The 23,990-nt window shown below is 43.8% G+C and overlaps 1 protein-coding gene across 1 annotated transcript in view; it reads right to left on the reverse strand.

The window, feature by feature from the left end:
* LOC118091045 (glutamate receptor ionotropic, NMDA 2B) overlaps positions 1–23,990 on the reverse strand; it is a 99,954-nt gene that overhangs the window by 30,372 nt on the left and 45,592 nt on the right. Inside the window, exons 2-5 of the mRNA XM_060279433.1 lie at positions 7,329–7,537; positions 6,570–6,741; positions 5,022–5,175; positions 3,057–3,182 (exon numbers count right to left, since the gene is read on the reverse strand). Coding sequence (XP_060135416.1) covers positions 3,057–3,182; positions 5,022–5,175; positions 6,570–6,741; positions 7,329–7,537 — 661 coding nt within the window. The remainder of the gene's footprint in view (positions 1–3,056; positions 3,183–5,021; positions 5,176–6,569; positions 6,742–7,328; positions 7,538–23,990) is intronic.

Genomic DNA, 23,990 nt, shown 5'->3' on the forward strand with positions numbered 1-23,990 from the left:
CTAGAAAGGGAAAGCACATCAAAGATGTGTCTTTTAAGGGCTACATGAGCAAAAGCACAACTCTAAAAGCTGAACTTTAAAAAGTATAGAAAATTGTGTTAACATAGTAAATGAGTGAGGGTGGGGTGTATTGCTAATCTCTATTTGTTGTGACACTGACATTTAGGTCAGTACAATGGAATTCCAGCGGCCACATTCTGCACATTATTTATGGTAACAAAGGATAACAATTTGCATTTCCCATCCACAGAATGCTGTAGGTGGAACGCAGGGGAAATGTGACAGCCCTGCAGCAGAAAAATGTCTTAAATAAATATGCCTGGATCCCACAAAATAAATGAGTAAAAGGACCCTAATGTTCTGTGGGAAACCAGGAAACAAATCTACCCTTGGCTGCTCAGCTCAGTGGGTGACCTTGGGCAACTCACCTAGTCATCATCTTCTGGTTGCTGTGAGGCTGAAAGGTCATTTTGAGTACCTCAGATGAAGGGTGAGGTATAACAAAATGTAATCTGCCTTAACAATACATGCATGCATTTTTGTTTATCCAAACGTTATCGTAAATAGAGTCACTGAAGCAACTAATTCCGCAAGCCACTCCTGCAACCTAAACTGCAACAGGGAGGAATGGATACACGTGCCTCCCCAAAAGATGAGAGTATGCAGGGCTGCTCTCTGAGTCTTGGCATACTTATGTATGACTTGCAAACAGAGGCACACATAAATCTTTTTCACATCACGAGTTTCAGACATTCAGGAGCACTCCCATGAGTAGAACAGAAATTTCATGATGCCTCTAGCTCTATAACAAATTGTGGCATTTGGTATCATAGCTATTGTCGTTCTGTTAAGTAAGCGTGAGCACAGGTTTTAAAAAGTTCTTTAAGTCCTACAAGGTCACTGTGATCTAAAGAACTAGAAACATCCATGCAATGAAGTACAAGGCCAAGAAAGTTCCTTCACACAGCTGCTCTTTTCCCATCTGCATTTTAATGGAACTAACTCAAACCAAGTTCACAGAGTCTATTAGTTATGCTTATTAATGCAGGCTTATGTGCCACAACTCCAGCTGACTTTCAATAAGAATTGAATGAATGTATCTGATGGCAAATCTGGCTCCTACATATGCAATGCAGATGAGATAAGTTATTATGAGAAACATTCATTTTGCATTTTTTTTGGCTTTTTGAATACTTAACAGTGAAGCATTTCATCAACATTTATTTTTGCATGCAAATTAATTTATCTCTGTATTGATGTTTATCATTTGCATTTTTAAAATTTGAGGAAGCGAGTAAGGAACTTTTAAAGGAAACTTTTAAAGGGAAAATGGATAAATAAAATAAAACTTTAAACTAGCTCTACTGCATAATTGCAAAGAAACATTGTTGAAGATTGCATATTTTCAGTTTTGCATGGTCTATATTTGTTCCTTCTTCTTCCAGAATCACCACAGATTTATAAAGCAAGAGTACCTTTTCAGGATACCTTAAGAGTTAAGATATGACTACCATCCTCAATGACTACATAGAAGTAAGTCCCATTGAGTTGCATGGGCTAATATCATGTGGACTACGCAAACAGCTGCAAACACACAGTGAACTCTGTGTAGCATTTGGTATCCAGAAAACACACACATGAACATATCCATATTGGCCTTGTGCAATGCGTGTTTCTCATAACAATGTATGTCATCATTTCACATATAGAATCCAAATAATTCATTCAAGCTATTCACCATTCACATCTGTTCTGCTACCTGTACTAAAAATATGTGCATGGTGTGTATACAGGAATTTCAGCATGAGCATCTTCATGAATATTCACAACTCTGCATACATCTCCTTAGATATGTGCATTGGTCCATGTATGCTGTCCACAGCTTGTGGACAACAGCTCCCTTTGGCATGACTATACATAAAGCTCTGACTAAATTTCCATTTCAAAATCTCTTTTCTTCAGGGCTCAGAAACTTGGTGGCATAGATACGTTCAGGGCAAATTTGAGAAGCGGGTAAAAAGATTTTCACACAAATATCTCAGTTCAAGCATCTTCATATTTTCAGCCTGTGGGTGAACCAGAAGGTCTTACATAGGGGGCCATTTCACAGCTCAACGAAGCCAAGGGAATATCTTACCAGCATCCAAGTGCTTTCATTTATTTTCTGTATTCTGCCTTTGCCCTTCACTCATAAATCAACTCTCTAATCAGACAGCTTCGCACCTTTTGCTCCCTGTCCCCCGCATCTACTCCATCTACATCCCCCACCCACCTGAGGATATGAAATTAATGGTTAATATGTCTCAAATTTATGGAGGCAGTAGAGTATGACAGTGGAGATGGTTTGTCGTTTCTGCTGCGTCAAGCACCCCAGATTACTGTAACTTCCTTATCCCTGTCACACAATCTAGATGTGAATTAATTTGCAAGGGGTTAATGTGCAGAGGTTCTCCATTAGGCACTTTGGGTGAATCTCTGAAAGGAAATAATTCCATTAATGCAATTAGTGTAATGAGAGATAGATGAATGTAACATTACATAGCTTTGTAATATCATCATCATCATTGTCGTCATGTAAATTTCCAGTTATACAGCCAAGGCAAGCAGAACCAAAGTAGGAAAAGCAGTCAAGGGTTGCAAATTTATTACGTTAAAATTCATATGCATGACAAAATTTGCAAAAATTTGCACATTTGCTGGGTACCAATTCAAATGTGAACAGTTGTCCAAGGGAATATATATTTCAGTTTAACAAGGTAGCATGTTTACTTTGGAGAAATTATGAGCAAGCACACATAGGGTCAGGCAGATAATTTCAGGTCAGCTGGAAATTAGTGGCTCTGTATTGTGAGCCATGCAAATGCCCAATCATCCAAAGAGAGCCATTTAAATTTTCTGCTGTTTGTGAACCTATTGATACAACTTCTTTCCTTGTTTACCCAGAGAAAATACAAAATCTGTAAATGGTTGACATATATGCAGGAGGAGGGTAAAATGAAGCCAAGCTAAACAAGCAAGACCATAATCGTTGCATGTTGAGAGATATGTCTCCTTACCTCTGCCATCAGCCAGACACCGGTTGTATCCCACAGGGCTGAAGTACTCAAAGACAAAGACAGCCACCGCAGAGATTATAAGCAGCATTACAAACATCATCACCCATACATCAGCACTGAATGGCTCTAAAGAGAAAAAGACAGAAAATTTGTAGGTACCTTTCCATCCTACCCCAAAATACAAGTCAGGCCCATCAATGGAAGCCAAGTGCAAGGACATCTACTTATGAAAAGGGCCTTTTCCCCTCGTCTCCTCACTCTCCCCCCTAAGGAGGAGAGCTGGTATTGTTCCATCTGGCAAGCAGAAATGCTTATGAGGGTGGAAAGATTGGAATATCCCATCATTAAATTCCACCCAGAACTGATTTGGTTACTGTTTCTTTACAGTTAGTGTTATTCTAAATGGCAGTTGCTTTCAGGTACAGACCTTACACAGGAGTGAGTTTTTGCCAGCACTTTATGGTACATAATGAAGGTGCCAGGTGAGCTTCCCTGGAGAGAGCATTCCACAAGGAAGAAACTACTGCAGAAAAGGCCAGTTCTTGTATTGCCACCCTCCAGACCTCACACGAAGAAGGGCCTCAGGCCCTTCTTGCAGGCACTGGGTAGGTTAGTAGGAGGAGAGGTGGTAATATGCAATTGCAGCACTTTGTTATTCACTCTGCTTTGACTCTCAGCCAGGTTTAACCCAGGCTCTGGAACTCTCTGCCCCAGAAAGCCAGCTTAGTCCTTTCCCTTTCTGTAGATTGGCACAGAGTGTCATATTGATGTAAATCCTCAGAATGGAAATGCCCTAGCCTGCTAGGAATTTATATCTGGCTTTTTTGTTTTCTCTGCTGCTATTGTGATTTCATTTGATTTTTAAGTTTTATGGTGTTTTGAGGGCTTTGTACACACAAAAAAGGCTTATAAGCGGACTGTCTCACCAGAGTGATGCATGCTCTAGTTATCTCCTGCTTGGACTACAGCAATGCGCTCTATGTGGGGCTACCTTTGAAGGTGACCCGGAAACTAGAACTAATCCAGAATGCGACAGCTAGACTGGTGACTGGGAGCGGCCGCCAAGACCATATAACACCGGTCCTGAAAGACCTACATTGGCTCCCAGTACATTTCCGAGCGCAATTCAAAGTGTTGGTGCTGACCTTTGAAGCCCTAAATGGCCTTGGCCCAGTATACCTGAAGGAGCATCTCCACCCCCATCATTCTGCCCAGACACTGAGGTCCAGCGCCAAGGGCCTTCTGGTGGTTCCCTCACTGCGAGAAGCAAAGCTACAGGGAACCAGGCAGAGGGCGTTCTCGGTAGTGGCACCCGCCCTGTGGAATGCCCTCCCACCAGATGTTAAAGAGATAAACAACTACCTGACATTTAGAAAACATCTGAAGGCAGCCCTGTTTAGGGAAGTTTTTAATGTGTGACATTTTAATGTATTTTAACTTTGGTGGAAGCCGCCCAGAGTGGCTGGGGAAACCCAGCCGGATGGGCGGGGTACAAATAAATTATTATTATTAACTTCAAAAAAGAAAACAAGAAAGAGACTCTGCCTTCACTTCTTTGGATATAAGGCAAAGTGGTAGGAAAAGCTTATTCTGAATGTCTGCATGTCATACTGCTGGGATGCCAAATGATTGTCATAGGTCAACTCCATGCTTTGGGAAGCAAAGATCAGGGGAAAGCTGAAGAAATGTATTTGAACATAATTAAACTTCTAGTTCTGGAACCTGGGACCAATATTTCTGAAGTTGTTGTTAGTATTCTCATTTTCACATCTAGAACCTGGTTCTGAAATCTAGTTCAGGATTGAACTTCAGAGTGTATAAAGTTTCTTACAAGCAGTGTATGTGTGCTGTTTGTTTTTTAAATTAGAAAAAGAACAGCAAACATTCTGGTTGTTTTTCTTAAATATTTCCCCCTGCACTTTGCCTCAATATATAGATATAGATATATTTTTTAAAAAACTTTACCTAAAAAGGCAGAAGGTGAGACAGTCCCATTGCTTCGCGACACCATTACACTAATGCCCGTCTCAATGAAGGGTACAGAAAAGTCTACCACTTCTGAGCGTTCTGCATTTATGGTGAGGGATCCCACTGCCATATAGGCACGTTTGTCAACCACCTGAGATAAGGAGACAGAAAAATACCATAGTTAATGCAGAGACTACAGTCTAGCATGCAGGAGCTGGAACTTGTTCAAGAATAAAGGATGCTTTCAGGTAAGTTAAAACAGCGACAGGCTGCCACACATTCATAAGGTTTTATATATATGAGGCAGGAAGGGAGAAAGCAAGGGCAAAAGGTGTTGACATCACATTTGGAAATGGGAACTGGGAAAAATAAAGGAAAAAGAAAGTAGGAGGAAGGTGGCACATTGTGCAATAAGAGAGGTGAAAAAGAGTGGCAGGCTAGCTAAGAATTATTTCACATCATATTTAAACATTCAGAATGGAAGGTCAGATCAGTGAAAGGAAGAAATAATTACTGGGAAGGACCATCTTTGTTTTCCATTTCCCTGGAAAACAACAGCCCTCGCCACAAGTGTGGCGACCAATTGGTTGGGGATGGGTTTCAGTATTTGTGTACACACATATGTACACATACCTGCAAAATACTTTGGGTGTTGGGATCAGAGACGATGTACATTTAGGAACAACATAGGAGGCTGCTTTATGCTGAATTAGACCAGTGATCCATCTAGCTCAGCACTGTCTACACTGACTGGCAGCAGCTCTCCAGGGTTTCAGGCAGGAATGTCTCCCAGTGCTACCTGCAGATGTCAAGGGTTGACCCTGTGACTGAGCTGTTGCCCACAGATTTAGAGACTTGGAGAAAGGTGGCAAAAATCCTTTAAACTTTACAGGTGTATATACTGGTGTTTCCCTTTGTGTTATTGCATGTCATACCTCGCATCACCTCCTCCATCTAACTTCCAAACGCATGCTGAGAAATACTCTGGCAGTAAATGGACCACAAGCAGCAGAAAACAACATTATTTCTATTGCTCTTTGTTTCCTGCTTGTTCCAGAAAATATTTTTTCTTACTGTACATTTGCATATATATATATATAAATATATATATACCATGTAAATATAACTTCACAAATTTGCTTGATGATAATGTTTCCCAATAGCAAAATTCAAATTGCTACACAGATTTGTAAAGCATGACTCAATTTCTGCCCCAAGAACAAGTAGAAGAGTTTGATTTGATATCCCGCTTCATCACTACCCGAAGGAGTCTCAAAGCGGCTAACAATCTCCTTCCCCCTCCTCCCCCACAACAGACACCCTGTGAGGTAGGTGGGGCTGAGAGACTTCAGAGAAGTGTGACTAGCCCAAGGTCACCCAGCAGTTGCATGTGGAGGAGCGGAGACACGAACCTGGTTCCCCAGATTACAAGTCTACCGCTCTTAACCACTACACCACACTGGCTCTCCTGGCCATAGGGGGGAAATAATTCATTCAGTCTGTTGGTGAGCCTGTAAGTAAAAGCAGGTACCTTTCATGGCTTACCTCGCCTATCATTCCATTCCATGTTCCATTGATCTTCTTCCCATGTTTACCATTGGTTACCAAGTAAAGGTCATAGGTGAACTTGACAAACTTGGATATTTTCTTGAGAATATCAATACAAAACCCTTTGCAACATTTCTTGGTGTACGCAGTCTCCTCATCCGTCTTGTTGCTAAACAGCCACAACAAAAAATGATTAAGTGTAACTGATAAATGATATTTTAAAACTAAAAACAAAAACATGTGACCCATTTTCCCCCTCATGCTGCACTCAGAAAGTGGATTTAATCTTGAGAAATTCCATATGATCCTTGAAAAACACAGAATTACCATGTTTAGTTCAGAATTCAAACTTTGTGTGGCATTCTCAGCAGAAACTGAATGTTATAAGCAGAAATTTTGAAAATATATTCTTGTCATTTTCCTTTTTTCATCTTCTTCCTTTTCTTAGACAAAGGTGCTAATTTCCAACAAAAATGTGATTTGGACAATTTTGATCTGTGCTAGAATTCAGAATTGTTGAAAATTGCCTACTGTTATCCCCTACTTCTTTCCTTAGCTACTCCCTCTTTCATTCTCCGTTACATCCCTAGCTGAAAACTCTGCTCAATGTTTTGCTGAATGAGGCAAGCTGATTGGAACGTTGAGTTAATGGCAAGTGGCAACAAAGCCAGCCTGAGACACTCCAGCTGGCTTTGCTGCTGTGGAGAGAAACATGCTAGGAGGAACCAGGTGGAGAAAGATCCTGTTGGCACTTACTCTGTCACATTTCTTTTTTGGCACGGGACAGTGTTTCTCATACAAGTACCACTTAGGGGGTCCACATTTTCCACAATGACAAACGGTGCTTCTTCTAGGGTCACTATGCTAAGATGGTCATCCGCACGCTCCTCACTGTCAGGGTAAAGCTCAGAACGTGGCCACACATAATACTTCATCTTGAGACGCTTGTCCTTCCACCATCCCACCTGAAGCAATGGAAAAACAGAAAGAGATCATTGCTAAAAACCATCGCCCCAAATTACAGTCCACATGGTCAGCTGAACTTTGTAGAAATACATGAAAACTGAATGTCTGGATTAATTAATTTTAAAACTACTCACTAATCCCTGATCCAAAAATGAAGCCGGTCTTAATGAAGCAGCAGCAGCATCCCATTAAAACCCACTGAAGCAAAAAGCCCTGTTTCCCAAAAGACAAGCAACGATGGGGCCAAACACACATGCATAACCCTCAGGAAGGTGTCACACAAGAAGAGCTCTGTCTCTTATGCCCAAGTCCAACAACAAGAAGGCTTGGAGCAGCGCTCAGAAGTAGATCTCAGTGCTTTGATCAGGTTCATATGGGAGTAGGTGATTATTGAGATTCCCTGGTCTTAGACCAGGCATCCCCAAACTGCGGCCCTCCAGATGTTTTGGCCTACAACTCCCATGATCCCTAGCTAACAGGACCAGTGGTTGGGGAAGATGGGAATTGTAGTCCAAAACATCTGGAGGGCCGAAGTTTGGGGGTGCCTTGTCTTAGACCATTCAGGGCCTGAAACGTCAAAGTCAGCACCTTGAATTTAGAAACAAACTGGTAACCAGTGGAACATCAGAATAATATGATCTAACTTGCAAACTCCATTTAGAACTCTGGGAGCTGCTTTCTCAACCATCTTCAAAGGTAGTGTGCATTACAATAATCTAACCTGAGAGCAACTAGCACACATGGATAAATGGCCATGCCCAGTTTCTCCAGAAATGGGAACAGCTGCAGATTAGCTTGAAGCTTTTAAGAGGATTCCTGGTCATGGTTCATGGTGGGACTGCGCCCTGGACATCCAGGAGCAAAGCTGAATGCTGATGTAACCCCTGCGTCTATGTGAAGTACTTGAATGGGATGTTACCACAGCTAACACCACATTGCAAAGAAAAAGGTTTTCCAGTTCCCTGGCTGAAATATTATTATTATACCTATTATACCTTTAATAAACACCCATTTAAGATTTTGCTACAAAAATGTAGGGAAATAAAATAAAGAAGAATATATTGTTCAGTTTTCTGCAACATATGACAATATTTTAACAGGAAGCTTAAATAAGCTTATTTTTGTGCTACTATGTATGACATTATGAACCTTCATCTTCCATTAATACCCAAAGTAAGTTCCTGGGAACTTGGCATTACTGTGTTTTCTAATTTGAGTACTAGACATAGAAAAAATATTTCTTTGAAATTGGTACTGATCCATTCACAAGGTGACATATTTAGGACTAATGCTCCTTGAGGTGCAATATTCCCCACAGCAAGTCCAGAATACCTATCAATGATGCTTTCAGACATGAAAAGTCCTGCCTTTGTGCCCATTATTTCCATCACCATTGACACTAATTACTGCCTTGGTTAGCAGATATGAGACAAGAGGGCACAGGCTGAACAAACTCCCCTATATTTTGTGGCTGTGACTCCCTCAACTTCCTCCCACTGGGTTTTGGTCAAGGCAAGGTGAATACGGGAGCAGTGTGGGTGGAAGAATAAAGTGAACTTTGGTTGCTCACTCTTTACCTGCTTTGTGGGCTTTAATTCCTCATGCCTGTCAGTTCACCCTCTTCTACTATTGCATCTGATGTTTTAGTATCACTGAACAAAGGCACTTATTAGAGCCTCTTTGGATGTCAAAGGTTATGTCAGTATAATCAAGGATTTTTTGGTATTCTGAATTTAACAGCACCCAGATCATTAAATATTTATTGCTCCTTTAAAAAATAAAAATATCAAATTAAGGTTTTAAAAAGAGAGAGAGAATCCAATGTGGGCTTAGTAAACAAGTTATTTCAAGAAAGGAATAAAAGTCATTCACAGGCATAGTTGACCTGCTCACTCAGGATCCCAAAAGGTTGACAGAGGACTTGAACAGTCCAAGGACTTAGGTCAAATCCATAGGTATTACAAGAACTATGGTAGGTGGGTCTGACATTTTCCTGAGTAGGCACTAAAATACATGGTAGTTTTATGAATTTTGGGTTTGTTTAGAAGCCTAGAAACTCATCTTGGCATATGTGTGCAGTGTGGAATGTGCTGTACAATGTATGGAGTTGATACTAAGTAAAACACTGCTAAAACTTTAAGTTGCTGGTGGAAAGTTTAACCACTTTGATGGACTTCCATGTGCACAAACCTCCATTACAGAATCCCACATGGGTGTCAGGTGCATCTAAACATTTAACCACAGGGGCAACAGGAAGCCCCTATTGGTCTCTTTCATAACAGCACCCAGTTTTAGGTGGTGGGGCTGGTAAGACTCCCTTAGCCCTGACCAATAGTTGGGTCATGTAGATGTTCTACAAAACCACATGGGATATGTTCAAGAATAAGCAAACATATAGTGGAAAACTGCAACTGTTAAATGGTTCACATGACAGGGGATGCTCCAATCTGCAGTACAAAGGGCGCTCAGAGTCTGTGCTAGCGGCTTTAGGCAAATATGGCAGTGTGTGCAAGCTGACACACTACAAACGAGGAACTTTGTGTGGCTACAATCCCTTCAAAACATCAGGCAAGTACCTCCAGTTGGCTGAGTGAACATTTAAAGAGCATTTCTGTGTCTTAATGAGGTCTCAGAGTTTAGATGATTAAGGCAACATCCAGTCACCTGTCGACAGCAAGCTATCAACTGAAGGAACCCGGAAATAAGTACAGTATTTTTAAGCAAAGAGGTTCTGACTGCATGGTTACAATCCTATGTATGCTTACTTGGAAATAAGTGTCTGGAACTGAGAAGGGCTCACTACTGAGGATCTTGGTGTGAGAGACATTCCTTTCCTTTCTTTTTAGTGTATATAAGACATCACATTATTTTAGATGAGAAAAGCATAGCAAGGACACAACTGCAGCAAACACAGCATTCTACACAGGGCCGGCCCTAAGGCAAGGCTGGGTGGCGCAATGCGCCAGGGGACGCCGCGCTGCTGCGCCCGCCAGACAGCCAGGATGGGAAATGGGGGGGGAGCACCGGAGGGATCTTCGCACCATGGCGCCACGGCACCAGATATGCTTAAGACGGCCCTGATTCTACAACCTGACAGTTTGCATGCCTATTAGAGGAGTAATGAAATATGAAAAAATCATTCCATTCCAATTAGCCTCATATCAATTGCCCAGAGGAGAGGGAAAGGGAAAGTTGTATGTGTGTGTTGGACCAGGTAAATGCCACTCACAAGTTAAATGTAGGCTACAGATAATCATGTTAGAAACTCCTTCCTCAGAGAACTGGATCGGAAGAGAGGATCCCCTTTCGTATTTGAGATGAATAATGCATTTGCATGGGTATGAGCATGCATGACTGACTCTTATAAAAACAGGGGAAAGATCTGAGGAGGGCGGTACTGTGGAAGGGGGGAAATATCAAAAGTAGCATTTAATATTATATGCAATTCGGAGGGTGCAATGTATTACAAAGATGGCACTATTACTAACAGAATTAAAAGTCATATTTTTCAAGGCAAAGTAATTAAAAGCTAAGGCTTCCAATTAAAATAACCATGATGATTCTGAAAGGTTGTACAAACAAAAGGAAAACATTCTGGAATCCCTGCAGATTTTGAGCTAGCAGTACAGCCATGTTACAGCCATGGCTTTCACACTGCACCAGCTCACCTTCTAAGTGGTAACTCCCAGTGCAGTTCTTGGAAGTCACCCTTGTAAACCCGTAAACCTCCTGTTTAGTGAAATACAGCTGGAAATGTCCCCTGTCTGAAACCCTCGAGAGCCCCTTCATTTCGGTGTACAGATAATAATGAACTACATGGACCAACGTTCTGACTTGGCGTAATACAGCATAGGATCCCCATGGATCTAGAACTTTGGGGGCTTTGCAAAGAAAGCGGGTTGCCACAACATTTTTAAATATGATTGACTCATTTCATGCACTTGCACACATTGAATTGGTCTTCTAATTGTTCAGTCTGTTTAAATCAATCGTTATCACCCACTGGAAATCTCTAGATGAGCTGACTGAACTGGAACGTACAACGGCAACTGGCCATGTGCTAAATCACTCACCAGACTGGTTCAGTTTGCAAAAAATCCATTTGTGTTTATCTTAATATGTGCAAAAGGAATAACAAGAAGCACCCCAAGTAACTTTATTCATTGCCTGACTCATCCTGAGTACCCTGTTCAGTCAGTCAAGCTATGTTTTATGCAACCCAGTGGATGCTCTGTTTTTAGTTGGAAGCCCCTGTTGGCAGCATCTCTGATATTCTTTATGTCTCCACTATTAGAGCCACACATCATCAAAGAGGTCAGCATGCAGCAGTTGGAGAAGGAGTATGTAGAAAATCTGTTTACAAACACTTAGGATAATTAATTAACCATGTTGGTCAAAGGAGATTAATATTGGTGGTAGCTTTGCGTGCAGAATTAATTAAAATGAAAAGTGCTCCTTCACAAGCTTCAAGTTCACCTTTCAGCAGCACCTGGCAAAATCTCTTTTTCACTACACCTGCAAAACAGGTGATGGTTATTAATGGGCTTTAAATTTTGCAGAACTGGACAGCTACAGAGCTAAAGAGATCGCTGCTTCTTCACATTCGCATAGCACCTAATGAAGTGGATGTGCAGGAAATAAATGTCCTTAAGAGGAAATGTCATTATTTAGTTCTCATCTCTCACTTCTTTAAATAAAATAATCACTTCCTAGAAATGCATTCTCCATATCACCCCCGATTGACATTTATGCAATTCTTGCCAATTTGTTTAAAAGACATTAATTATGGGTTTCCTTATTTATTGCTCCATTTGCATGCTTTCTGCAGCTGCTAAAATCATGCCCTCTGACCTAATTAGCCTGAGGAGTTTAACAAGGTAAACTTTAAAAGCTTCTATGTTTAGCACAATGGATCAAATATAGTGGCACAAAAGTGATAAGGACTACAGGAGTCATATGTGGTGCAGCCTTAAATTATTCCTGATGTCTTTTGGTACCTTATGGCAAGCAAGCTCACAAATATTCCTGAAGACAGGCCATGTGGTTTCCTGTTCAGGATGGTAGAATCCTTACAAGTAGTGAAAACTAATAGAGTTTAATTTATAATAAAGGCTTTGTTGACAGCATTCCTATACAGTCATAACTCGGGTTGCGAACATGATCCGTGCGAGAGACACATTCGCAACCCGCAGCGTTCACAGCCTAAAGTGCTGCGTCTGCACACGCGTGTGATGTGATTCTGCACATGCACGTGATGTCATTTTGCGCTTCTGCGCATGTGCCAAAACCCGGAAGTAACCCATTCTGGTACTTCCGGGTTCGGTGTGGTCCGCAACCCAAAAACGTGCAACCCACAGTGTTCATAACCCGAGGTATGACTGTACTGTGCTATATGCCTTCATGTAGATGTTCAGTTTACACCCTGTGTAAATTGGGGGTCTTCTGGTGATAGATTGGAACCATAGCTGCCAAGTTTTCCCTTTTCTCGCAAGGAAGCCTATTCAGCATAAGGGAAAATCCCTTTTAAAAAGGGATAACTTGGCAGCTATGATTGGAACTCACAACTGGGCTGCATCAGTAGCCCTACCACCATATACATATACATAGTAAGTAATTTAAAAAGTTGATTTCATGTGGTATGCTTAAGCAAGGGTTGGTCTTTGATCTACAGGTTGAAGGCCTTTATGTGGAGTTTTCACCTCCTCTCATAATTCTAGAATTTGGCATCATACAATGAAATGTATTGCAATAGTGCCATTACACTTGGAGTCCTGCATGAAGGCTCCTCATGGACATCTGGTTGGCCACCGTGGGTGCTGGACTAGATGGCCTTTGGAATGATTCCAGCAGAGCTTTTCTTATATACTTAAATAGATTCGTGGCAGGCAGAAGCAAGAGCTTCTTCGCACCACATAGAATCATTGTATGGAATTCACTGCTACAAGATGAAATAGTGTCCCCTAACTTCTAATTCCTTTAGACGAGGCTCAGGGCTTAGCCACACTTCTGTTTGACCCGACGCTTTCCTGCAGTTTAGCACTGAATCAGAGCAAACGGCAACTGGGATTTCCTCTCTGACCTGTGCCTAGAAAGCACAAGACAGGTGTCAGAGTTGCCAAGAGTGTCAGAGCAATGTCTTCTTGGCCAGACAACAAAACTGTGCCAGACAGCCCCTTGCAGCCATGTAGGTGTGGGAATGTGACCTCACATGTGTTCAGTCAGGTTCAGACCAAGATTTAGACCACCTGTGCTCTAGCCATTGATCCTCCTGTTTCATCGCAGGCAGGTGTCACTAGAGCACCAAGTTGACCTATGATGCTTCACAGCAACAGTGTGGGCACTCATGTTGATGCCTTTACACAAAAGTTTCCAGGATTTCAGAGGTTGGACTAGATGACCCTCATGGTCCCTTCCAACTCTACAATTCTATGATTCTATGAATCTCACCATCCCACAATGTGACAAGAGACTTGGCAGGAGTTGCAGCCTTGCCAGCTGAGAAATCCCCCCCCCAATTCAGGAATCCATCATTTTTCATAAGTGCAGGCCATCTCAATAGCTCTCCCTATCCTACAGCATAAAGTAATTCAGCCCAAACCTCAAAGTATTAGGGGAGGTGTTTCTAAAAATGCATGTATCAGTGAAAAACCAAACAAAAATGCATTGTATTAGTGGAAATTACCGACAAAAATGTGTAGATTAGTCAAAAGTGCATACAAAAACGAGTGCATTCGAAAAATCTGCACAAAAATGCTCCTGGATTTTCATGAATATATTTTATTTAAAAATTTGCATATTGCTGCAGAAATGCAGAAATGCAGATAACTGAATGTAAGATTTGAGAAATGAGAAACTAAGAGAAAATGAAATTCACAACTTTGTCTATTCGTATCAGTGATATTTATACTATATCCTGGCTATGGAAAGCATGCCAGAAAGTATGGGGTTCATGTTTTACAACAGCAGAGAGTTTCTACTGCCGTATGAAACTATCTGATCTCCGAAAGCACGAAAATCTGCATTATACAGGTTTGTCTCTGCACATAGTACGTGTCCAGGCATGTAATGCCTTTCCTAATGATTTTTTTCCTTTGGATTTTCTTCTTGAGCAATATTTTTTGCTGAGCTTTCTTTCCTTTCACTCAAGTTTTTTCAAGCATGTTTTCAGCAGGAGGGGATCTTGCCAATCTACATCACGGCCTGAGAGACAGTTTAGCGCTATTACTGATTAGAAAAGTAATGAATTTACAGGAGAACTATCTAAGATCCACTGACCACTCTGTAAGGCAAAGGCACAGGTTATTTAACCAACAAGCAACCTGGGCAGTTCTGGGATCAGTCACTGCCTTAAAATTGCAGACCAAAGAGAATGGATGTTGAAGGCAGAATGTGGCCAAGGAAGAAAATAGCATACAGGGTTACAAAAGAAAGCAGATTGCTTTTTTAAAAGTTGTTTTTTATGAATAGAGCAAAGCCAATAGAAAGATCCACTGTGGGGGGGTTCCTGTGTGAATAAGAAATATCTCCCCTCCACCAAAAAATTACTTGCTACAGTGCCATGTTTAGGAAGTGCATTCTTGCTTCTGTTAAGTTTTCAGACAGAAAACGCAGATTTGTTCCAAAAGCACTGCACAGACGGCCTGGGCACATGACCGTTTTTTTCAGAGTTCTGCAATAGACTGTACATAATCCAGTTTTTTAAAAAAGCATTTTTTTAAGGCTCACTTATTTATCGTATATATGAAAAGAGCATGCAGCTGGATTGTGCCTACTATTTCTGTGACCTTGGACAAGCTGTTTAACCTCTGCCACTCATTTTCCTCATCTGTAAATTTAGCAATTCTCAGTGCATCAAAGATAATCTAATCAATGTTAATGCATCAAAACAGATGTCTCGGATGACAATATCCTAATTAACAGCTTCCTTGACTTAAGAAGGTAGCGCTGTGCGTTCCTATTAGTGGCAAGAAGTTCTCAGCATTAGTTTTTAAAAATACATTTCTAGCTTCTTGCTTTTTTTCAGATAATATATTGAAATAGTGGTGGCAGTGTGTCCTAATCGATCAGAATCAGGAAGGCAACTAGTATGCATTGAAAGTATTTTTTCTTTGATTTCAAATTTCACATCATCTAAGCCTATTTCATGGTTCTGAGAGACTTAGCGCATGCTTTAAGCATTTTCTACCAGAAGAGTTCTGGGTCTCATGCTCACTCGAGGGAAGAGGAAAACTTGGGAATCATTTCACAAAGCTGACTTCTTTGTTTGGCACTACATGCTTGAGTGAGCAAGCTTTTTACAGTTGCAGTTAAGTGTATGCCTGTGTCACAGAACTGCTCCCTCTCATACATTTTCTTGGAGGCTTGACTTAAATCATTCCTCTGGGTCTGCCTCAAAGATAAGTAGCTGCTACTCACTTCACCCTGGTAAGAAGCACCTGGGAAAGGCTACACTTCAAGGCAGGCCTTAGACCTCTAGTCTCTCTGGGCACAGAGTCTTTTCCACCTCTCCCACCTCTCTCTATCCCGCTCCTCTTAAATCAGGATTGAACACGATGTTTAGGCATAGGGGCAGGGCAAGAGTGAGCTTCCAGCAGCACACCAGTCTAGATCATGCTCTTGCTGTCATGCTAACATTTTATTGAAATGTTTCTGATTGTATACATGAAGAAACAATTCCCCCCACACCCATTTAGCTCCTCCCTCCTTCATTCATAGCATGGATACACCAAACACTTTTGATTCTTCCCCGCCTGCCCCCCATTTCCTTGTCTGATAAACAACTACGGTATTATGGTATGGTGGCGGCAGCAGCAATGGCAGGGCCTGTTTTGCCTCAAGTGGTTAAATGGAACATGCCACCCCTGCTTTCAGATTTCCTCAAGCAGAGAGTGTGAGTACTGTGTTCAGGAGGGGAGCCAGGACTTCCAGCTCGTCCTTTGCCCAGATCTCAGTAATCTATACCAGGTATAGCACCTCATCCATGATCAAATCATGGAAGATAAATGTTTGATAATGAGCCAAACTGGCAGATGATCAGTGTCTCAATATAATATCCAACATTCATGACCACATTTGCAAATATTACATATCACTTGTATAGTCCACCCTAATCACATGTCCATTTCTTGGTTGCTGATTTTAGTGATGGGAGCTATTTTACAGGATATGGAATCAAAGCACAAAATCTCTCCATGTTCTGACTAGTCCGATTTTGAAGTGCTCTTTATCCAGTCCCATTTTCTCACCTCTAATATTCTATTCATTTTGGAGTGTGCTTTCCTCCCTTTTCTTTTAACATTTTAAATCTGGCAGCACATCTACCCTCTCATCAATCTATAATGACCACCTTTGTCCACAAATCCTACCATGTACACTTCCCACAAATAAGGCAAACAGTTCCCCCCCAGTCCCTCCTCTTTCACATCTATTTGCTACAATAAATAATCTGCACAGCCCATTGACTTTGTATCAGGCACTCAACAATCTAGATAAACATTTGCTATTACTCAAAATAAATAAAAAAACTCTCCCAAATGTTTTTAAGCAATACACAACAATCATGAGAGAAGAGAATGTGTACAGATAGCATGCAAAGTGCTGAACGAAGGCAACAAGGCACTAAGGCGAAAGGAAAGGCTACAGAGGGGTGCTGGCTCAAGGACATCCAACATGTCTGTGAAAGAATCAGTAAACTGATCATCTCCTGAATATTCTAGGAACTGCCATTTCCAAGTTGAAATTTCATGCATGGTATTATCCAGAAGTGCAGTATGTCTACCAGCTGTGGCCTTATCCATTGATGCAGAGCACATACATTTTGGGGAGATGTAGCCTGCATATGTGGCTTGATACATATATTGCCAAAGAGAAGTATGTACATTCCAGAGTTCGAATATATTTGCATTCATAAATGTCTTTAAAGTTCTCTTTGCTTATTTTGATAACGGATACCTGCCAAGTATTTGATATCCCATTTTCAACGTATCTGATATCTTACGGTATTTAGAGTTTGGCATACAACAACAAACTGGAGACTGAAGCTGGAAGGCACAAATCTCACTCCAGAAACTAAGCGGAACAAATGTTCAGTCTATGTGACATGGAACTGAATGTGCCAAACATGGAGAAGTTATCTGTGAAAGTTACCTCTTAAATTGCAGAGGACTATATATACTTCCCCATAAAAAGAAGTTCATGAAGAGCAAAAGAAAACTGGCTGGCATCATACTATATGGCTCTCTGCACCCTGTTCAGAACTAACAGAGAGATACAACAGATTGCAAGTCCCTCCTCAGAACATGACATCTCACATGGTGTGAGCCTCTTCACATTTAGTCAGAAGTAAGTCTTAAGTAAGTATGCAGCCTTAGACAATGAAACTTGGATTTGGCTGGAAGGGAATGCTAGCCAGGACTTTACCGACGTGGATACAGATAGAATGCAGATAGGTGCTGACAAATTACTGAATGATGTCTTAAACAGTCAAAAAGCATTCCCTTAAATGCTAACCAGCAACTACGTAGCTAACCAGACACTGTCCAAGTCTAAATTACTTTTTGAATTCTGAGTCCACATTTAAGAATTTAAATCCAAATTCATAAATTTGAAATTAACAGATTTTGCAAGTCAACATTTAAAGAAAAAACAGCTCAGATACTTTTTTTAAAAAAATCCTGCAGCATTAAAAAAAACCCAGAAGAGAATAAATAGTTTATATGCTGTGTTTAATTGCTAATGTCAGAGAGACAGAAAGTGATGGATGAGAATGAATGGATGCCAAAGATAAAGACTGTATAGGAGGATAACAGTTTAATAGCTGTTGTAAAGAGTTGCCTACCTAAACATTTGAAACTCCAAGAGGTTGTTATGGAAACATCAAGTTCCACCAAAAAAAAAAAATCAAAAAATCAAAAACCTGCTGATAGAAATGATCTCCCCCCCCTTTTATCCCCATCACATGGGAGCAGAAACTTTTTTCTTTAGTGCAGAATATTCCAGCAGAAGACTCCTACATAGTCAATGCACTGAGAACAGTTTCCTCAGGGGTGGCCTGTGGGGACTAATCTTGGGAGCAAAACAAGAGGAAGCAAAAGAGGTCAGAGTTTTGTTGGCAGAGGGAGTGGATTTCAGTGCAGCATCTTGCTAAGGGGCAAGAAAAACACGAGCCTTTTTTACAGGTAAATGTCAACATACAAAAAATTGCTCCAAAATCTATGCATATATACAAATATGCCAGAAAAAGACTCATACTGAGTGAAGACACCAGTTATAGATTTACAGAAGTTGAACACTTTGAAGGTCAAATCTGTTTAGTCATAGATTTTTCTTTTCACTTAACCCTTCATCAGTATTAGAATTTTTCAGCCCAACAAGCTAAAACAGTTTGCAGATATATAAAATACACAGAGTCTTGCGTAAGCTATAGATACAGCCAAGCAGAATTTTCTCCCAGGCTATGAGGAACCATGTGCTGCTGGGAAGTTAAGTTCCCCAAGGTTTGCATTAAAAATTAGATATGATGTATGACCTAAGTGTTCATAACCTCTACAAAGGTAATGCAAAGGCAAATGTTCCGTCTGTTCTTTGTCAGTTTTGCTAAAATGTTACTAATATGCAAGGGAAGCCAAAGAGCAGAACTAATTAATTACTGAAATGCAACTTGTTTGTACATCTGGGAGTTCTCTGCTCAGGAGTAAAATATTTGGGGCACTCTCCAACCAAAAGAAAGTGCATTTACCGGTAATTCTCATAGCATTTAGTGAGAGATTTAAGCAAGTGCTCAGCTCTTCTCCATTGTCATCAATGAGACAAATGTTTGAGTGTGGATGTCTTTTATGTATGTAGTGGATCTACAAAGCATTACAATTCATGCACACTTGGTTTTATTTTTATTCTGCTAAGAGACACAAGGGCCCAGTCATTAAGTAAGAAATACCATTCATTCCTTTCTCTGATATGCATCCTTTGGTTAACTTTGGATATTACTTACGTAATTACTTTATATCAGCCTACATAAGAAATAAGCAGATGTCAAGAGATAGACAAACTGTATCATAGGAACATAAGAAGAGCCTTGCTGGCCAATCTAGTCCAGCATCCTGTTCTCATGGTGGCCAACCAGATGTCCATGGGAAACCTCAGGCCTGTAGAAGAGCATGTCTGAATCCTGGGCTAGGAGTCTCATTAGTGCAGTGATGACCAAACTTGGCCCTCCAGATGTTTTAGGACTACAATTCCCATCATGCCTGACCACTGGTCCTGTTAGCTAAGGATGATGGGAGTTTTAGTCCCAAAACAGCTGGAGGACCAAGTTTGGCCATCACTGCGTTAGAGTAAAGTAATAAACTCAAAAATAAAAGCAGCTGATCCCTGCTTAGCCCTCTGAGACCTGGGAAAAGTGTACTTAGATCCCCACCACCCAAACGGGCCTGGGAAGCCTGCAATCTCAGTCAAGGCTTTGTGATTTGGGCCTATTTGCCTTTTACCTTGAAATGTACTCGGAGTCGAGAGTGAATTTCATGCTCTTTATTCAGCTCATAGTCATCAAGGAGAAGAGGAGAAGAAGAATTGGCTCTTTTCCCAAAACCATCTGCTTATATACATTATTTACACAATGGGCCTTGCGTGATTGGCTACTTCAGGGCTACACCTGTGGGCCAATTATATTGTGGATTGACTTCTGCCTGCAGCCTGATTGGCTGCTCCTACAGGCCAATCAGGTAGCAGATTCGCTTCTGCCAGCCGCCTGATTGGCTGCTCCAGCAGGCCAATCAGGTTGCGGATTCACTTCCACCTGGAGTTGGATTGGGTAGCTCCCGCTGATTCTGAATCCTATTGTTCTAGGATTCAGCTCAGTACATAACACCCCTCCCCTCTAAGTTCCAGTCCTGCCCGGGAAGTTGCATTCGTAGTCCCCAAGGTCTGCTGGCCGCCTCCGTGTGCGTTGTGGCCTGGGGTGTTCCTTGGTCAGGGGTTCTGGTTCTGGCTCGTGTTCCGAGGCTGCTGGCTATGCCGGGGCTGTCTGGTCTGGCGCCACTGAACCACTAGGTTGTGGCTCTGGTTCCGGTGTCCTTCCAGCCTCGGGGCGCCCCTCTGTGCCTACTGCTTCTGCTTCCCCTGCCCACCCCTCTCGCTCTACAGGCCTCACTGCCCTGCTGTCCCCTTGGGACCCCTCTGTCCCGCTCTCCTCTCGGGTTCCTCCTGGGAATCGTCGCCGTAGCTGGTCGCAGTGGCGGCGCCAACATTGCCCCCCTTCCGTTAGTACCTCGTACGACACGGGACCGGTCACCTTGGTGACTGTGGCGGGTACCCATGCTGGGCCTGCCCCAAAATTCTTTGCGTACACTGCGTCCTGGGCCACAAATGTCCGGGGGTTCCTGCCTTTCCCCACCACTACCTCATCCTGAGCTCTGTCGGGGTGAAGTCGGTCCAGTCTAGTTGCAAGGCGCCGGCCCATTAGTAGTTCAGCTGGGCTCCGGCCCGTCGTTGTGCTTGGGGTGCTGTGCTGTGCTAGAAGAAATGCGGCAAGGCGGTATTCCCAGTCCCCTTGTGTCATGCGGCGGAGGCTGTCCTTGGTGGTCCGCACCATGCGCTCCGCTTGGCCATTGGTGGCAGGGTGGAATGGTGCTGAGCGGATGTGGCGGATGGCGTTCTGCGCTGTGAAGGTCTGGAACTCCTCTGACGTGAATGCGGTTCCATTGTCCGAGACGAGGGTGTCAGGGAGCCCGTGGGTTGCAAAAAGCTTACGTAGTACCCGGATGGCTGCCGCCGTAGAAGTGGACGGTACCAGTGCGACCTCCAGCCATTTGGTGTAGGAATCCACCACTATGAAGAATGTTTTTCCCTGGAAGGGGCCAGCGAAGTCCACGTGCAAGCGTGACCATGGATGTCGGGCGGACTCCCAGGGCTGGACTGGGGCCCTTGGGGGATCCGGGCGGGATTCTTGGCAGGTCTGGCAGTGTTGGACCCAGGCCTCTATCTCTCTGTCAATCCCCGGCCACCACACATAACTCCTGGCAAGGGCCTTCATCCTCACTACCCCTGGGTGTGTCTCGTGTAGGGCTGTGAGGACCCTTTTGCGGAGGGGCTGGGGAACAACAACCCTGCTTCCCCATAACAGGCACCCCTTGTGGGCCGACAGTTCATGTTTGCGGTTTGTGTAGCCAGCGAATTCTGGCCCGGGGCTGCTGCTGGGCCATCCTCGCCACACCCAGTCCAGGACCCGGGAGATGACCCTATCTTTTGTGGAATGGTGCGCAACTTCTTGTGCCTGAATGGGTCGGTCGGGAAGCAGCTCCAGGGTCATAACCTCTTGCGCAGGCGCTGGGTCGGGGCCTGTTTCTGGTAGTGGTAGCCTGCTGAGGGCGTCTGCGTGGCCCATCGCCTTCCCAGGGCGGTGGATTAGTGCATACTGGTAGCCGGCAAGGAAAATTGACCACCTGAGGACACGTGGAGACAACACTTGGGGGGTCTGCTTCTCGGGGGCAAACAGGCCAAGCAACGGCTTGTGGTCAGTCACTATGGTAAAGGGCCGCCCGTACAAGAAATCATGGAATTTTTTTACGCCCTTCACGATTGCCAGACCCTCCTTGTCAATCTGTGAGTAGTTTCGTTCGGCTGCAGCAAGCGTCTGGGAGAAGTATGCCACCGGCACCTCTCTTCCATCCGGGAGTTGGTGTCCCAGGACAGCGCCGATGCCATAGGGAGAGGCGTCGCATGCCAGCACCACTGGCAGCCTCTCGTCGAAGTGTGCCAAGACCGAGTTCAAGACGAGCAAGTCCTTGACTGCCTGGAATGCGGCCCTTTGTCGCTGGCCCCACACCCAAGGGGCCCTTTTATCTAGGAGTCTGTGTAGGGGCTCCGCTACCGCTGCCTTATGGGGAAGGAAGGCATGGTAAAAGTTCAATAGTCCCAAGAATGACTGAAGTTCGGGCTTGCTCTTGGGCGCTGGGGCCTCACAAATGGCCCGTACCTTGTCACCGGTTGGATGGACCCCTTCTGCGTCCACCTTAAATCCCAGAAAGTCCACCTGCAGCACTCCCAGTAAACACTTTTCCCGCTTCACCTTGAGGCCCGCCGTCTGGAAACGGTGCAGGATGGAGCGGAGGCGGTCCTCAAATTCCTCTGGTGTGGGCCCGGCGATCAGTACATCATCGAAGAAAGGGGTGACGCCAGGAATCCCTTTAAGGAGAGAGTCCATTAGATTCTGGAATATGCCTGGTGCCACGCTAACGCCAAATTGCAGCCGCTTTACTCTGAATGCCCCTCTGTGCGTCACAATCGTCTGAGCCTCTGCTGTGGCTTCGTCCACAGACAACTGTTGATACGCTTGGGCCAAGTCCAGTTTGCCAAAGATTTTTGACCCAGCCAGGGTGGCGAGGACATGGCTGACCACTGGCACTGGGTATGCATGGGCCGTGAGAGCCTTGTTTATGGTGCATTTGTAGTCTGCACAGATGCGGACCGAACCGTTAGGCTTGACGGGTGTGACAATTGGAGTTTCCCAGGGGGCGTTGGGCACCGGCTCCAGTACTCCTTGCTCCACGAGCCGGTCCAATTCCTCGTCTATGCGGGGTTTCAGGGCGAACGGGACCCGGCGGGCCTTGTGCCTGATGGGTCGTACAGCGGGGTCTAGCTGTAGGGCAATGGGGGGTCCTGTATATCGTCCCAATGCCCCATCGAAAACCCCTGGAAACTCTTTGCATATGGCGTCCACGTCCACTTGTAAGCTAGTGCAGTTCACCCCGGTAACGGCTAGCCCCAGAGGTCCAAACCATGCCAGTCCCAGTAAGCTAACGTAGGGGCCCTTAACTACCAGCAAGTCCAATTGTTGCTTTCGCCCTCGATATTGCACCCTGAAGGTCCCCACCCCCATTGTAGGGACCTTACGTTTCTGGAAGTCCCGGAGGGTGAATGGGGCCGGCCTTAGTTTGGGACCCCCATTAGGGCACAGTTCCCTTAATGTTCGGGCCGAGATTATGGATAGAGTTGAACCCGTGTCCAGCTCCATGCGGCATGGGGCTCCCTCTATCTGTACCTCTATATAAATTTTCTCTGTGCTGGGATGGGGCAACTGGAATACCTGGTAGTCCGTGATCTCCGTCGAGTTGCCTTGGTGCATGGTGCCGTGTGACCTGGGGCTCCTGGGTCGGTCATCTGATGCTTGTCGACGGGTGAGTCGAGCCCGACACACCCGGGCGATGTGTCCCAATTTTCTGCACTGCCTGCACTCTGCGTTGCGGAAACGACAGGTCCTCCTCTCGTGGTTCTCCCCGCAGCTTGCACAGTTCCCTCCTTCTCGTCGAGGCTGCTGTGGTGTGTGTGCTGCTTGAGTGCGCCGCTGTACTCGGTGTACTTCCTCCCTGTCAGATTCGGATTCGTCGGTGAGGTCTTCGTGGTAGACCCTCGGTTGGGATGGCGGGGCCGGTCGTGCCTCTTGCGTTGACCTCTCGG

This window comes from Zootoca vivipara, chromosome 10 (genome assembly GCF_963506605.1).
Source record: "Zootoca vivipara chromosome 10, rZooViv1.1, whole genome shotgun sequence".
Taxonomy (NCBI): Eukaryota; Metazoa; Chordata; class Lepidosauria; order Squamata; family Lacertidae; genus Zootoca; species Zootoca vivipara.